The sequence below is a fragment of the Manacus candei genome, unplaced genomic scaffold, assembly GCF_025592945.1.
Source record: "Manacus candei isolate 608988 ecotype Guabito, Panama unplaced genomic scaffold, ASM2559294v1 h1tg000002l, whole genome shotgun sequence".
Classification (NCBI taxonomy): domain Eukaryota; kingdom Metazoa; phylum Chordata; class Aves; order Passeriformes; family Pipridae; genus Manacus; species Manacus candei.
Genome location: NW_026138050.1, coordinates 4,426,534 through 4,444,733, shown reverse-complemented (window position 1 = coordinate 4,444,733; position 18,200 = coordinate 4,426,534). Strand labels below are relative to the sequence as shown.

At 41.5% G+C, this 18,200-nt stretch overlaps 1 protein-coding gene across 1 annotated transcript in view; it reads right to left on the bottom strand.

Moving 5' to 3' along the window:
• The window catches only part of CARD11 (caspase recruitment domain family member 11), a 43,609-nt gene extending 25,991 nt beyond the window's left edge, over positions 1-17,618 (bottom strand). Inside the window, exon 1 of the mRNA XM_051778694.1 lies at positions 17,369-17,618. Within this exon, the coding sequence (XP_051634654.1) occupies positions 17,369-17,381 (13 nt within the window). The 5' untranslated portion in view covers positions 17,382-17,618. The remainder of the gene's footprint in view (positions 1-17,368) is intronic.
• Positions 17,619-18,200: the final 582 nt, after the last annotated feature.

The following is an 18,200-nucleotide window of genomic DNA, read 5'->3' as shown; positions in this document are numbered from 1 at the left end:
CTTTGTTCACATGATGATATTGCAGAAAACTTGTTTTCACTTATAAAATTAAAAATGACAGATTTAATTTTTTTTTCAAATGTGTAATCACTTATTTAACCTGATTTTTATCATCATTGTCTACTTTCTGATTCCAGCACCTCTAGAGCTGTAACCTAACACATTCAGGAGTTGTGATATGTCATAGAAATACTATGGCATCCATTACAAATCACAGGTGTGAAGTCACAGACTTGGACTGACTTCAATAGGCATTAACCAAAAAGAAATCAGAATCACCACAGCAGTTAAAAAATTGTTCTCCTGCTGCTCCTTTTGGTAGTTAGTACACAAAATTGCTTTTAACTGCAGGAGAGCTTAATCCAGTAATAATCTCAGCTAGTTCCATCTATTTCAAAGGTCTCTGTAGACACAGACAAAAGAGAGAATCCCTTTTTACATTAAAAGGAACACTCTGCTTCCTTGTCTCCTTTTCTCTCCAAGGGACTATCCCTCTCCTGTTACACACAAATGAATTGTTCTATGTGTTTGCTATTTTCTTCTGTTATATTTTTCAGCAGAACAAATCACCTTGCAGTTGAAGCTGCTCCCTGTTCTCACTCAGACTCCACACTCTCATATGTCAGTGACACTCTCTGCTGATCAAGGGAATAAAGCCTGCAGGCTTCAGACCCAGGGGTTCTATAAAGTCCTCATCATCAGGTCACATCTAAAGCTTCTTTTTTTGTTGTTTTTTCATGATTCGTTTCGTGATGGTGCAGAAATTAACCCTTCAGCCGTTTAATTATTTGCATCCCCGTGTTCTGAATTCCTGTCAGCCTGTCAACACTGAGGAACCCCCGTGCAGCAGACTGCAGATGCAGGTTGCAGCTCGGGTTTCTGATTTCCTGATGTCTCCTTTGTGGAATATGAAAAAAAAAAAAAAAAGGGTTTTGTCCTCGTGCTGAGAAGCAGGAGGAAGTTTACTTTGGAACGGGTAATCAACTGGAGAGTTTTGGACTTCTGCTTTTGTCACAGATATTCACAGACTGGCAGAATTTAAAAAGAAACCACAGCACACAAAATGTTTTGCAAATCATACATTAACAAGAATAGAAGTTTATGGTAAATACCAAATATGTGTATATAAACCAGGAAAGAATGACATATAAATCATCACACTTTAAACCAAAAATAAAGATGCAAATAGCACTCTAAACCTGTGTATATAATTATCCTCAACATTTTGAGGGTGTTGTATTACTCCCTCTCCCCCTGCACATCTCTAGATTCCATGGGGCAATGCCCTTTCTCCCTCAGGTTTGTACAGCACCTCACATGACAAAGTATAACAATTGGGTGATTTTCTCAAAAGCTGCTTGTGTGGATGTGTGCAGATTTGCAGCATCAGAGAACCACAAAACCACAAAGGGATTTAGAGCTATTTTTACTTTTAGAGGAAAGTCACAGTTTAAAGTGTGATAAGGAAATTATATTCCTTTGCTTCAGGACAGGAGAGCTCTGTGTGCCCTGCGGGCTTTCCAAAATGCTGAATACCAGCAGTTTCCAATTATTTTGGTGGCACTGCTGGATGTTCTGTGGTACTGAAAACCACTTTTAAAAGGCTTAAACGTTGGTAAAAAAGACTAAATTTGCTTACCTATACTTGTAATTTTTTTCAGTGCAGGTGTCTACACCTGGGCTCCCAAAGGAGAGGAGACAGTGTCTTCACCTGCCTCTAGGAATTTGCACGTTGTATTCATTCTTTCTACCTCAGTGTCCCCACCTGAAAACAAGGCTGGTAATAGGTATGTTTATGACAAGGTAGGACTTGAAAATTAGTTATTGCAAAGCGCATGGAACCACCAAGATGGGAAGGCCCTAGAAAAACATTTATTATTAGTGAAATTTTATTAGTTTATACTTTGCAGGCCCCAGAACACTTTCTGAAGCCACAGCACTGCTGGATGAGCTGGGCTGTATTTCTGTTTTGGGTCACAGTGTATACGGAAAGAACCATTCTGTCTATCTCAGAACCCCTTTTTTATAGAAAATATTCAACCAGCTTACTTATTTCAACAAAATACATAAAAGAAAAAATATAGAATAAGAGATACCAAAGTAATAGAAGAGCAGGAGGCTTTAAACACGAAATAGGATTATTTTTGCACAAAAGTATCCTATTCAATTCCATTGAGTCAATCTTCCTGTTACACACAGCCTACAAAAGAAACCCCAAACACCAGCAGAGCTGCAAGGCTTCAGTGAGGTGAAGCCAGATGAGAGCCACAGTAATGAACAGTACTCCCACTTTTTGAACAGAAGAGAGATAGAAGTAACCAAAACCAACTCTCTTAACTGGTTCAGAGAGCTCTGGAGGCATATTCATCTGGCTTCAGAGGACAGAAGGAAAATTTCCTTTATTTTCATAACTATAAGCTCAACAACCAAGTGAGAGAAAAAAAGAAGAATTTTATCATATTACTCTCATTCAGTATCTCTGCTCTCTGATGAAAAAAAGGAAGCAATGGAATAAATCAGAGATTTGTGTCTAATCAACTATTCCTGTCCTAACAGAAGGGGGGCAGAAGAATTAATACTCTAGGAACTCTCTTTAATTATCTCTGTCTTTATTTACTTTCCTAGGAACAGATCCATATAAAACTCTGTCTCAGAAAAATAAAGGAAAGGGTAACACATACATAAAGCAGGGATCAGTTGTTAGTATTGTTAGTCAGGACACTCAACAGTTTGCTCAGTATCACCTAAACCAGAAAACACTGTGTGCAACAAAGACAGACAAGTTCTCAATATTGCAGGCTAATACTGCCTAAGAGCTGAACAATCCTGGCACTGAATTCCACACTGACTACATTGAGCCTTTGCCTGTTCTGAAATTGCAAATTAAATTCTTTACAATACCTATCACTTTCTGCAGGAAAAAAACTATTTACACGTCAATAATGCTGTTCTTCCCAACGAAACACCGTTGAAAAGACCCTAATCAGTGCAGTAAAACTTATTAGGGCTCTGTAATGATTTCTATTCATAAAAGACTGAGATCTGTGCTTTCCCATTTTGCACTCCACCTGCTGAGAGTGTCTAGTCTACATCTTCCTCAAGTCTGGCAGCTTCAGAGCCTCAGAGTTCCTATCATCTGATCTGGGAGGAAGGAAATGACTCATTTTGCCTCAATGGCGAACCCACAGCAGGTTGTGCTGCCTCCAACATGCAGCACTCAATCAGGTGTGGTTGTAGAGCACTTATTATCAACAATAAACAAAGAGGATGGAAAAATACTCCTCTACAAATATGGTTAAATGATGTTTTGACAACTGTCACTTTTCTGTGTGTCACTATTTCCTACATACAGTGAAGCTGTTTTACCTCCAGCAATAACACCCTGTCTAAGCACTACTGATAGAGGAGCAATTTTGGGGGGTGGATCCATCTCACCAGTTTGAATTAGGCAGGTGTTTTAATTTAGAAACCTAGTTCCTCTCTAGTGAATGCCAAATGTTCTGTTCAAAACATCCTTCCATCATTTTATACCCCCACCTTGGAATGCCCTCTGAAGGTTGGTTTCAAGCCACTCCTGGTCACTGGGTTCCTCCAGGGCCTATGGAGAGATATTTGTCCCTTCTGATGTCAATACCTACACTGGTGATTAGATGGAAATTACTCTGTTCTCACATATTGTTTGAGAATCTGACTCCCAGGTTTCAGAAACTGCCAGTGATACATTTCAGTGACAATACATGTAAAATTAAATGAGAAATGAGAGAGATGAGCAATGAGAGGTGGAGATAAAAAGTGAAGAGGGGAGAAAAAGACAAGATTGGAGGATGAAAAATGGTGAGGTCAAGGGGAAAGAAATATAAAAAGTGAGCAGGAAAAGAAAAAGAAAGTTAGAAAGAGGGGGACTCAATTAAAGTGAGGAACACAAGTGAGACAGAGATGGGAACAGGAAAGGTTTAGTAAAGGCAAAGGCAAGGAACGTGGGGTGTAAAGCAAATGAAGGAATAAGTAGGGAAGGACCTGCCACACATTAGAAATCAGTGTTACTTCTGAGCATGCAAATCAAGATAACGGAAAAATAATTAAAAAAAATAATTTACCACAGGACTTCAGTGCATCTTTTTTAAAGGATTTGCAAAGCAGCAGTGGAGAGTGAGCACCTGACATTTAACAAATGCTGTAATCTGCACATGCTCCATCCTGCTCTGCATGATGATGAGGAGGGCAACAGCAATTGCTGTGCTGACAGTGGACAAATATGTTTATAGAGCTGGCCCTCTGTTCTGGAGCATCAGCTACTGACACAAGCATTTCCTTCCAACTAATGTGTGCTGAAAGCCAAGATCTGAGGAAGAAGCTGCCATCCTCAGGCTCCAGAGGGCTCATGACAGTGCTGGCCCAATAAACGCCTCAGGAGTCATTACCAGGTCCCTGGTTCATTTTTCCTTGAGACTGACTCACTCTCTTTTTACAACTGATTCTCAGCAGCTCAGGAGGAGGAGGAAGAGGCACAGCTGGGGGCAAGCACACAGTCCTGGGTGCTTAGGAGGAACCCTGAATTAAAAATTCACGTTGCCCAAAGATGAAAACAGCTTTGATGACCTCAGGTCCTGCTAAAATGTGTGCTTGCATTACAAACCCCAGCACATTCTGTGGTACAGAGTGCTGGGAGGGATTTCCATGGACTGAGCTACATAAGAACCTGGTGAGGACAAAGGTTCATTATTTGATATGTACCCTTGCACAGCCAGCCTGATTCTTATCGGTGTTATTAACACTTCACTTCTATTAACACAAGTAACATAAAACAGGAATAGAGAAAGGAGTGTAGCTCTGCCAAACAAACTCCTACTTAGTCCATTTCTTAAAAAAGCTGCCACTTTCTGCAAACTCTTCTATTACACAACTTAAAAAAAATAACAAAAAATCATCAGAGAAGAACATATTCCACACACTCAGATAATGACTCTTTGCAGGTGATATTCTTGTCTCCAAACAGTCAAAGGATAACGCAGAACATGTTCCAGGAGAGGACTGCACTCTGGTTTAACAATCTCCAAATTCAGAAACAACTGACAGTAAATGTGTAGGCCATTCTTAAAACAGAAAAGGTCACACTCCAGTCTTGAATACTGCCAGATAATCTCACTGTGATTCACCATGGCCCAAGAAAGTTTGAAAATAATATTTCATATAGCAAGCTTCATAACATGGCAGGAAAATAAGATAGAACATGATTCTTCTACATGAAGAATCATAGAAACTCCTGAGTTGGAATGGACCCACAAGGATCATCGTGTCCAACTGCTGGCCCTGCACAGGACAACTCAAAGATCACACCATGAGCCTGAGGTTGTTGTCCAAATGCTTCTTGAAATCTGTCCGGCTGTGACCACTTCCCTTGGGAGCCTGTTCCAGTGCCCAACCACCCTCTGGTGAAGAACCTTTTCCTAATAGCCAGTTAAGCCTCCCCTGTCAGTGCTTCATGCTGTTAAAGAATCCTACAGTTAGTCAAAATACACAAAATATAAAGAAAGAACAAATAAGAAGCCAACTCTCATAACCTTCATATTAAGATCAACCTTAACAAACTACTCCAAACACATGAAAAACAACCCACATGCAAACTGTTCACTGACTTGTAAGAGCACTGATTGTGATGAGAATATGCTTCAGTTAAATATCTTAAATGCACTGTGCAAAGGTATAATTTTATGTAAAAGCACAGCTTCATGTACAGACAACAGATATGTCCACATTATTCCTTTTCGTGACCTGTCGGTAACTATTACTTTAAAACAGACTCTAATTTCAAAGAACAGGCTGCTCTCTTCCACATGCAACTCCACTGAAGCTTGAACAACAACAAACATACCAGTATAACAAATACCTGTAGCCTTTCCACCTCAAAGTCACCGGAAGAAGTAAACTTCACTCCTAGTCACAGTCTGCCATGGTCCTTGATGCTCTACTCATTGACCAAATCCTTGCAGGTTTGCTTAAGTCTTCATGAACATCTCAGCCAGCTGTGCTCAACACACACAGAGGAAAATTAGAGGCTGTTTGACAAGAAAAAGTCTACAAGAGATCACAGCAGCCTGGCCTAGGAAGGGCAAACCCTCACCAGGAATCAGAAGGAGCTCTGGAAATTAGAATTGTCCTTTCACATGGAAATGGTTGTACTTGTTTTATGAATAGGTTGTTCCCACCTATGCTTGCTGGTCACCTCGTGTTCCCCTTGCTCTGTGTCCTCTTTCTGCACCAGTGTTGTGGGACTGTGTCACGTAGCCCCGGAAACACAACACCCACCATCCCCTCTCTCAAGCCTCCTGTCTATAAATAGCAGACAGAAAGATTCTGGGGGCTGCCTTACTTCCCTTTTCTTCTGAACAGAGGGTGTGGGTAACTTTCAAACACGACACCCCCGCAGAGGAAAGTCTTAGAGGAAGTGCTGTCCCGGCCACAGAGAGCTGTGAGCTCTGCATGGAGCAGGAAGGGCCTGAGGAGCTCCTCAAACAGGTCCCTTTTTCCTGTAGGTAGCACAGTTGGGTTTTCTCAGCCATGCCATGTCACCAAAGAAACCTCACCATAAGGCTGCAATTAAGAGCAGGAAAGCAATCCCTGGAAAAGAGAGAGACAATTCCCTCTCCGTCCTGCAGGAAGGCTCCTGTAAGTCACTTCTGCAGCAATTTAAAGCAAAAATTGTCTGTTTTCACATTGTCTCTACATTATTTCTGCAGTGGTAATGTCTCCATGACCTTGTCTTGCTGTCTTGGGGAAGAGATAATACCAAATACTTGTCAATTCTATATTTTCTACCTTCAAAGCATTGCAAGGAGGAATTAAGCATCTTCTGTTGCTCTCTCCATAGCTAAGCCCTTTGCTCTGGTGATAGAGAATAAAATATTGTAAAGCTTTCATGTGGAAAATTTATCCCAGAAGAATTAACTAACCATGGGAAGAGACTAAACTCTGGTCTCATCAGGAAACTCTGGCCGGTTCAGTTCATGGTTAATGTGTATTTTTTTGTAAAGACCAAAGAAGTGAAGTACTAAAATAGCAATAAATCTGACTATCTGTCTTCACCTGGTGTGGTTCTTGAGCACAAGTCAACATAAGAAGTATGAGAACTGTACTGAATTCTCTGCTGACTGTGGAAATAAATATTTGTGGAAATAACAATTGTGAAGTGGTGCCAGAATTACATTCCATTTGTGACCATCCCAGTCTTTAGGCATAGGCAGCTGCTTTTTAAACAGCATCTATAAGCAATATTACAAAAGCGAGATTTTCAGGATTATTTGCACCCAAACCCTGATCTTGAGGAGGTATTTGATGTTATGAAGGGTGGTAACCAACTCAAAGTCAGGGGAAGTTGTGTTTTATTCTCCAAACTTATGCCTTGAAGCACAACAATTCCTGAGCACAAGCTGACAACAAAATCATTTGCAGAATGTGCAGAAAAGGCTCAGTTTTAAAAGCAGTGTTGCATTTGTGTCTGCAGTGAGGTTACACACGAGATGAGCACCAGCAAATGGCTCCCACGCAGGAGGATTGATTTCCCCCATTTCTCATTCCCACTCAAGGGCACAGCTCGTAATTAGGGTCAGGTTTTCAAAGAGTGCAGGTGGTATTTAGGCGTCAAAATAAATGGCCAGATTTTTGTAAGATTTGCCTCAGAGTGTGGGCTAAGATAGTGCTATGAATCACAGAGCTGCTGAGCGTTAAACACTTCTTAAAATCAGGTCTTTTGTACACGCCTAAATTGAAGCTGAGCCCTTTCAAAAATCTTCTCACAACTGGAACATCCTTCAAATTCTAAGTATTGGAAAATGGGCCTTTAAAGCTTTGTGAGGTGCTAATTTTTACATGAATAGGGAACTGCTCTATATAGTGCCTATAAATCTGGCTGGCAGCAGTATTTAGGTAGCTCTGATTCTCTGGTGTTGGATAAACTCTCCAGCAGTACACATTCCACAGGGAAGGGGGCAGATGCCGTGTGTCAGCACTTACCTGTGTTAAGTCTAACCCTTCTGAAGCTGTGAAATAAATATTTTGCCAGCTAACAGGTGATGGCAAACACTGCTGATGCATCAACCCCTTTTCAGCCTGTTGTCTACAGCCACAGCTGAGATTTTAAGAATTAAGTGACATTTTAAGCTTTGAACCCTCTGAGACATAATAAAAGAAGGGTTCTTTCTACATGACTAACAGTATTTATTTCTAGGAGGAACCAAAACAAATTTATTTTTCTTATGCTCAAAAGCTAATACAGTGTAGAAACTGTATGAGGTTTTAGATTAGACTCTCCTTTCATCATTAGTTGCTCTATTTATCTTTTTTTTTTCTCCCAAAGCCGGTGAGTTCAGCCTTGCAGAATCCATGCTGCTGACTCAGCTAACTGAGCCAAAACTCATAAAAATATATTTAAAAAAAGGTCCAGTGATTTTATTTTCTAATCGTAAATATGAAATTTAATTAGCATCTCATTGCTAACGAAGTCACCACGGAAGACAAGACTGAGGAATTAGGCCCAGGGATGGAACACAAAGTGTAAAACAAAACAAGTGTTATGCAGGAGCCAGTTTAACTCCTGCTCCCCTCCACCCACGTTTCAGGTATTTTAAGAATGATGTGCTGTGTTCACAGGTTTCCTTCTCTGATAGCAAGGCCCTTCTATCCTCTGTGGCAGTAATTACTCCAGCATCATGTGAAATACAAAATAACAATAGATAAGGTTCACTCTGGATTAGAAAAAGAAGCAAGGCAGAGCAAGTTGGATCTGAATTCAAAATCCTGTTTTGTCATAAGCTACTCAGGTCAGCAAGTGTTTCCAATCCTGTAAAAGCAATAGACTCATCAACTGAGAAGAGAACTCTCATTATTCTCCAGGGTACTGCAAACATCAGGAAGATTAAAGGAATTTTTTTAAAGGAAGCATATGGAGAATTTTAAAAGCCTCTTCAAATAGGAAAGTGGCCAGCCTTTTCATTGTTAGCACTCCTAGAAGCCACGTCCTGGCTGACATCAGCACCGAGGGTGGCACTGCTGGTGAGGTTCTGTCACTGTGAGGTATCTCTGCCATCTTCTCTCTGCAGTTCTCGAGAGGTCAGGAGCTCTTGCTCTGACTTTGCCCACCCACGTCTGTGTGAGGGGGTCACACGAGGACATTCCCCTGCTCAGCAGCACAGTTACCTGGGCTGAAGGCAGGGACAGGTGTCCTACTGCTGCTCCATGGGGAGCCTGGGAGAGGGAGCACCTCACACAGACCATCCCAGGAGACAGGACTCGTGGGGACGAGGGCAAGGACCGTGGGAGAGCTCTGCAAGGGCTGCTGAGCTGCAGTAACCACAAAAGTGTACTTTCTCCTTAGACTCACACTGAAATTGTTCACAGCAAGTCAGTGTGGGAGGAAGTGTTTACAGGACCTGTCCTGAGAGCCACTAATTACTAATAATTCCCAGATTGCTAGAAGAGCTTGAGGAGTAACTCTGTGAGTGGGCATTGCCCCTTGGCTGCTCTCAATTCTCTGGGGTAAAAAGGGTTTTATTAGTGCTGGTCCTGGTTACTTAAACACATCAGGACAATTTTATATTGCTGTTACATGGTCATTCACTTGCAGTAGCAAACAGCCACAACCCAGAGATGTCATTGCCAAGACTGACTTGGGGAACACTGGACATTTTATCAGCAATGCTGGTGATGAGGTGATTGGTAGAGCTGAGGTGAGCTGAGCAAGGACAAACAGCTTTCTTCAAACATCACAGCCCCTGGTGTCTTCAGTGGAGTGGTGACGTCAGTCTCTATAAATCAAACTTATCCCAGTCCAAATTCCTGAAATAACTCTTTGTTTCTTTCTAATATTTATGATGTCACTCACCCTAGCAAGGAAAAAAAAAAAAGGAACTTAAACTTTCTCACTCCACAGTTTGAGAATCTGAAATGAATAATTCTGGTAAAGTATATTTTAAAAGAATAAGGCAAGTTTAAAGCAATAACCATATGCTCCTTTTGGATTTTTATGTGCAAGCTTTTGGCACCTAGCAAAAAATGTTGCTGTTCCTTTTCAGGACAGAATGGTCCAGCTGGTGGCTTAGAACCCACATCCAACCATCAGAAGGCGTTCATTCCACTCACTGGGTTTTTCTCTGGAGGAAATAAGGATTGCTGGTTTAAGGAACAGACAGCTGGGCATTTTCTCTTGGACTTGCATAAGGTCAAATTTGTGGTAGAACAGATTTCTGGTCTGAGGTTACAGAGTTCATGCCTTCATGAGGGGAGGGGGAAGGTGGGCAGGAACTCATTTTTACCCACAAAGAACATAATACAGAAGGTCAGGATGTGTCATTGCCCAGCCCACAGAACCTGATGCTCTGATCTGACCCTTTCCAGCAGCTCTAGATGCACAGCCAGAGGGTCAGTTTTGGACCACATTGTCTGAAACCCAGTACAACAACCTGAACAACCTGTACTGTGCAGCCAACTGTTTGTGTTAAGCATTCTCCACAGGAGAAAAGAAGTGGAAGAATATCCCAGCTGAACATAAGACTCTGTCAGTGAGGTCAGAGCCCTTGCCAAGGCACAATGGCCTCTCTCTACCTTCACGCAGAGTTTTTTCTTGATTTGCTGTGCTTGATGTTTGCTTCATTTCCCTGAGGATCAGTCACAAAGGAGGTGACTGATGCCTTCAGCTCTGGAGTCTGCTGTACAGAGAGAAGTTTGGCAGTTCCCTTCTCTCACCTGATGCATCTGCCTTATATGGGCTGGGAATCAGAATCAGGGAGGAAGAGGAAAGGAGATATTAAATAAGGCAAGTGAGGTGAGTCAGACAAACCAGTCAGTTTGAGGGGAGAGAGGGCTTAGGATGTCTTGTGAGGACAAAAGGAGCAATAACAAACCACCCTGTGCCTTTTCTCATGTTCTTTCCTCACAGCAGTTGAATGTTCAGATCATCTTTACGTTCACTCCCTTTGTGCAGAGACTCTGCTAGACCTGTGCTGACAGCATTATATTTAATAGCCAAGATTTCTAAATACATCCAAGATTTCTAATATCATCCTGCTCAAATAGCTCTGGATTTCTGCACTATTATCATGCTATAATGATGCAGTTGCAACGAGTTTACATTTTCCTGCATTGCAGCACATACTACAGTGTATCAGTAGCTTCTCAATAAATCCACAGCCTTCAAAAGGGCATTCAAATTCTGATCATTTCTGTCTCAGACACAGCATTTTCCCATTGTTCCTTGCAGGTGAAAAACTTCCATCCTTCCTGATACCATATTCTTACATGGCTTCTAAGGCAAATATCGAGCCAGACACCATCCTCCCAGGTGTGCAACCCTTGTTGTTCAGTGATTCAGTGAAGGTGTTGCTGTCAATAGCATTTAATCCAGCAAAACTGCCTGGAAGCTGCTCTCAGTATGGATATGGATGAGTCACAAACCCACCATTCTGTAGTGCAACACTCTATATGAAAATACCCAAGTATCACTTTTCCTTCAGGCCACGGACTTGCAGATTAAAAAACCCAACAGATTCAGTGTTTCCAGCCTTACAGGAAACGGAAAACTCCTTAATTTTTCTCAAACAACTCAAGCCAAAGGAAAACACACTCTTTTCTTCCCTTAAACACAAAAGTTTAAATATTTTCTGTTTCATACTGCATTGATATCTTTCTTGGCATAAATTGCAAAAATGAGAGAATAAAAGACAGAAGGAAATGAAACCTTCTACAATAAAACCTGTTAGTCTTTGGTGTTCCTGAAAAATATGTAACTGGAAATACAGGAATCTGTTACTGAAAGGATGAAACACACCCAAAATCTTCTCAAACAATCAAATATTGAGATGTATTCTGACTTAACTTTGGTAGGAATTGTGAAGGAAGAACAGCAATGCAGTAGCAGGGAAGAGTCTTATCTTAAGCTTGGGGGTTTTTTCTCAGGAGAAAATCAGCTCAGCAACAGTTAAGGTGGTGGGGAAAATTTATGGAAATTTATATTTTCAGTCAGTGCAAATCATTAGTGAAATAAGTTTGATGATCTCACTAATTACCTCAAAAACATATGGAATGGCAACTACCTTGATGTGATGCTCAGAGGTACAATTTAGTGTTGGATTTGGCAGTGCTGGGTTAATGGTCTGACTTAGAGATCTTAAAGGTCTTTTCCAACCCAAATAATTCTATGACTCAGAAAAAGCCAGGAAACAGAGATGCAGAAAGCAGATGCTGGAAAGACACTGTGACACTGTTCTTGTGAAAGACTGGGATGCACCAGTAGACTTTGGGTCAGAATTGCAACCAGGGAGGAAAGTTCTTTTAAACACAGACTCTATGAATGGACCTGCTTGATAAGTGAGTAGTGTAGGTCACTGGTATTTTAATTGAGATTTAAAAGCCAAAAGCTTTCAAATGATCTTATTGTGTCATAATCTCTCCGTTCATGATCAAGGAGAAAAGTTTCAATCACCATTTCCACTGTAGTTTGGAAATGTATTTGGTTTAATCTTCAGAAAACAAGTTAAAACAGCCTTTGGGTGTTTTCCCATTTTTCTCAGGAATCAAAATTTCCAGAAGGAAATATTTGAAAGGTGTCTTTATTAGTGTTTCAAACCTTGGAGGAACTTACTTTTGTGCTCAAATATATTAAGTATGTGTAACAACCTATTAAACATACTCATCCTGATTTCAAATATGAGCACAGATAGATTGGAAATGTTTATACACATATAGAGCTATAAAAATGAAATTGAAACAATCCATTAACTGCTAATGATAACCAGATATGTACTGCTAGCACACAGCCTTTTCTGCATTCAAAAAGCAAAAACAAAATCCTTATCCCAGTTTAAACAGAAACCTTATGTTACATTTACTCTTCAGCATCTCAATTACAACCTGAGGAGAATTTGCCAGCAAACACCCAGTGCTCAGGAGGCTGGTGGGAATCTTTTCCTTGGCTACACTGAAGCTGATTCTCCCCTGAACTACAAAAACCAGGATTGACTTGGGCAAATAACAGGTATCTTTGTGTAAGGCCAAACTGGCCTCAGGGACCAGAACAAACATCCCTTAACACCATTCCAAGTTACTTCACACAGACAAATTCACTGAGGCAACAATTACTGCAAATAATATCACATACACAGCTGTATATACATTTATCCTTTTGACAAAACCAGAATGTTATAGCATTCCGTTTGACATTTCTGACAGATTTCCAAAGAGATTTGACAAATTTCTTTTTCCTCTTGAGCTGTTAAACAGATTCACTGAAGTAGATGGCATCAGAAAGTAATGCCCCATCCAGCCCTGAAGATAAAAGGGGTTTTGCAGGACTAACTTAACAGGAATATTCTCCTCACTCCATGTTCAGCAGCAGACAGTGCACACCAGGTTGCCAATTTTTGGTGCTGTAAGTAGTGTGCTCTTACAGGTTGTGAAAAAAAAAACCCCGTGTGTTTGCTTTTTGTATGAGAAAGTACAAAGTTCTTACCTGCTGGTGAAATGTTACAGGCACCCCGTGTAGATCATTAAGCATGAGAATTCATGGTACTCACAAACTATCACCATTCCTAGAGCCCAACTATTTGGCAGAAGGTTATGAAGGAAGAAAAGTGTTAGAAATCAAAGTTCAGAGAAGACCTTCATGTTTAACCCAAGTCAGTGAGCAAACCTCCAGCCAAACTCACTGCCCACAGCTGGGACACTCCATGACAGGGAATATGGCAGAGCTGCTGCTTTGTCAAACTGCACTTTAAACAGCCTGGCACTGTCTTCTCCTCTTGCCTGAGAGGAGCAGAAGTGAGAGGATGATATAGGGAGAGAATACAGACAAAAGCAGCAGAGAGAAGGAAGCTTTTATCACCAGTTGGATGTGTGCCACAGAGACCAATTATACACATTTGACAGCAACCATTATAATTCCAGAGTCCTTGAACAAATCACAAGCAGAAAGGTTACCTTCCTTGAAAATGTTCATTGCCATTAAATAACTGACCCAGACTAGAGGGTGAAGGCAGCACTTAAGAGAGAATTTGGGGGAAGGGAGGAAGTGGAGAATCTTATTACATGTACACCTGAGAAAACCCCATCGTTTGTTCTGAAAGAGGAATTGCAGATTCACTGCAGATACTGGATTTGCAGCAGAGCAGACAGTGTTCTGCAAATGCAAATCCTACAGACAGCAGGGACAAAACAGGCGAGAGAAAGAATTTCTCTCTGATACCAGTGTCAACAGTTGACTAAATTTGGTGAGGTTTATGGTTTCGCCCTCCAGTTTAAAAATCACAAGGCCTGGTCCCATATTCCTTGGGCTTTTAAGTTTAGGCTGCTATGGAGGCTGCTGACAAAGAAAGCTGCCATAAGTCAAATTCCACAGTTACACACGTAATGACCACATCTAAGTGAAGGATTTATATTTGATGAAACATGTATTTCAATATCAAAGAGAGAGTTGAGGCATCTGCTAACAAGTGGGTACCTTGTTCTCTCTCAGTAACAGAGACATGATATTGGGAGACCTCAGGATCTCTATGGATTTCATCCTCTCTGAGCAATCATTCCATATACCTGATGAAAAGCTTCACCAAGGAACAGCAGATAAACCAAGGTGGTTTGGTACATGGCATTCAGATTTCTTCAGCACATCCCAGTTATTTGGGATATATCCTTCCATAGAAGGTTCAAATTGCCTTTAATTTTAAGAGATACATGCAGTCAGATGGTTCTCTCTTTTCACACATGTTGAAAGTTTATTGTTCTCTTAATTCAGAGTAAAATCTAATTGGAAATCATTATTTGCAAAAGAACAGGGAGTCAAACATGATTCTGAATTTCTGTTCTGAGGTTGGCTCTTTCAATACAGGATTTGCTGGGTAGGATAGAAAGTTCCCAGGCTCTTTCCAGCTGAAATTTCTTCTCTGCCAGACACATGATTCAAGAAACTAGACATACACACACACAGAAAAATAAAATTTCTGGCTCCAGATCCTCTTGAAAATGTCACAACCCAACTTGGACAATGCCTATTTTTAACACAGTATACAGCAAACTATCATGATGCAAAAGAAAAAGGAGGAAGAGAGAGATGTTGGCTCAGTCAGTTTATTTCTGGGAGACATCAAGCCTTTACAAAAAGAACCAGTAATGAGGGCACAAAATGCTGAAGAAAAGAAAAGCACAAAATCAACAAGTTTTGTAGAATGACTCAAAGGAACACAAGTGCTATTCACAGCACAAGGTGACTTGTAACAGAGTAAGAAAGAGTCATGTTAGACCTCTGTGTATAAAATGAGCTCTCATTTTATTGTTCCAGACTTGCGGACTTTTTGCAAGATCCGAAAGGCAAAGATATTTTAATGTACCCGTTTCTGTATTCAGAAGAGAATGCTCACAGCTCAAAGGCCACAGTTTTCAGCTCTGAATCAGAAAGGATATATTATAATTGCAAACATAAAATTTAAGCTCCTTTCACTCATAAGGAGAGGGACAATTTGAGAGAGCAGGACAGATCACTAAAGAGAATTCTCCCACATAATAATTCTCTTATTAATTCAGCTGAGTTTAATAAGTGATCCTTCCTCAGTTCCCAAAAGCCTGCACTGGAACATCCACAGAAATAAATCTTCGGTCTCAATGGTCCTGCTTAAGAAGGTGAGGCTAAAATGCTTCATCAAAGAAATGTACTTATTTGTCACATCTGATTCAAAGTTTACAAAATTCAGCAAGGAATAATACCAGCTATTGTCCTTGGATGCAGTTTTCAGCCATGTCTGATCTTGGTGACTCACCAATATATCTGGTATAAAAGAAATGAACTGTTTCCAGATCCTAGGAGCAAAGTTACTCCCACCACAGCCTTAAAGTTGAGAACCTCGACCTCTGAGACTTGGAATCCCACAAGGATTCCACAGGGAATCAACAGGACAAAAACTCCACCAAATGTCAGACCAGAAGTTCTGCTGTGGGGCAGGAAGTCAAAAAGTTTATTAAGTTTAGTAAAAAGGCTTATGAACCACTAGAACTGCTTTTTTTACAGCTTTCCAAAGACAATTTGCATTGTGCTCTCCCATTTTTTCATCTACTTTCAATCCCATTGCTAAGCTCTTCCTCTGCTGCAGGTTGCATAGTCTGCAGAGGAAAGGGGAGCTGGGAGACTGCAATAGTTCCTCCACTTTATCTGCAAGGACACAGTGGGCATGGTAAGGCAGCAGAAAGTAAGCCCATATGCATCAGTAGTTCCTCCTAATTTGAATGCAACATCAAGATAAAAACAGGTAGAGAAACCTGATGGAGAGTTGTAGTGAGGAGATAGGAAGGAGTGGGATAGTAGAAAGAGAAGGGATAGAATACACAAAGTCAGGGCATGCTGTGTTTGGGAGTGGAGAGGAAGCAGAGGGGTGTTATAGGTGTTATAGTTTTGAGACAGAAACAGAGCCACAGGATGACAGTGGTTATTTGCTGTGAATGACTAAATGTGAGTCTGAGAAGTGGAAGGAAGCGTAGAAGTCTTGTATTTTGGGATGTACCCCCAAAACCTGCAAATCCTGCACATGTACATGACAGACAGGACAGAGATGTGTGTGCAAGGACAACCCAGTGGAAAGACAACACCACTGTGTGTGCAAAATACACAATGTGCATGAGAGAGGATGGAGCGGGAAGTAGGAGTGTGTGTGTGAAGCTAGAGGAGCACTGGGAAAGGGGAACACCAGAACAAGAAGGAACTGACAGAGGGGAAGGAGACAAAGATTAAGAACTTGGAGGAGGATGTACAGTCTTGCACAGGCATGAAAGAGAAGGCAGAGGGAAAGGAAAGGAACCAACAAGGCAAATGTTTGTCACACAGAAAACACACTTGATGAAAAACAGGCATAAGAAGATGGTGAAAAAGATAATAAGAGATACATAGGGTTGAGAATAGAATAAAGGAAGTGTGAAGAACAGATTAAAAGAGAAAAAAAAGAACAAGAAAGATTCATTAGTCGACAGAAATCACAAATCTCAGTGAAGAGATTTAAAGAAAAGGCTAAGGCACAACACATTATGGGCAGAACCAGAAATTCCTTGCAGACCAGTCCTTTCATCTGCCCTCTCCAGACCTCCATGCCAACTCTCCTTCCCAGGGGACTCCTCCTTTAAGAACACGTTTGCACCTCCAGCCACAGCCTGTTTGCCCCCCTGAACCCGGGGCTCCAAGGATGGTCGCTGTTGGGGGCACGGAAGATGCGAACGCAGCCACTTCCAAAGAAACACTGTCTTGAAAATCAACTCAAAACCAACAAAAGGTGGAACTTGCAGTGGTCAGAGCCAAGTTCTGTGCTGGTCAGGGAGGTGGAGCTGCTCTGACAGCTGCTTTCCTTACCTTGGGTGCTCATGAGTGACCGGGCTGTCTCGCTGCAGCTGCTGCAGGCTGAAACTCTCTACGTTGCCTCCATGCAATTGTATTTCCAAGAGCCTTGGAGAGGTTATTTGTGCTCTGCAGCGGTTGAAAAGTAAAGGAAACACAAGGAGCAAAGCAACCCCTGGCCCCTTAAGGACAAAAGTTTCAGGAGAATCTGGTGCACCGGTGTCAGAATGAGCAAAGAGCCACACAGAAAGTAAGAAAAAGTGTGTCAGAGACTGGGAGGGGCAGAGAAGGAAAATGCAAAGATCTGACAGGAAACCAGACTATAAATCTGCTTAGGGTTTGAAAAAAACACATTTCTGCTCCCCAGCGATAGAGCCTGTTTGCAAATGACTCTGCACACAGGTGACAGCAGAGCCCCGAGCACCGTGCAAGCAAATGAAGGGGCACCTTTGCCCCTTCCCCGGGAAGAGCAGTGGGCAGAGGTGGTGGCAGTGCAAAGCCTGGCTCAGACAGAGAAAGCAGCCTGGCTCCACTGCCTCGCTTCCAGCTCTCCAGAATTCCATGTTCCCTCAGCCAAAAGGGGACATGCTGAATGCCAGCCTTGCTGCTGCTCTGCCTCTCCCACCACAGAGTGTCTCAGGGCACACGCTGGTGGAAAGCAGGAGGGAAAGGAAAAAGAAAGAAAGAACTGAAGAAAACAGTTTCAAGAACAACAGTTCCAGGCAGAAGGAGTTCTGGGTTTTCCCGAGGTTTCAAAGTTTTTTCAAGAAACCATCTGTTTTATTAGTAGGTGCTTCTGCTAGAAAGGTAGTCAACAGGGTTTACTTTATGCATTAAATTATTTTGC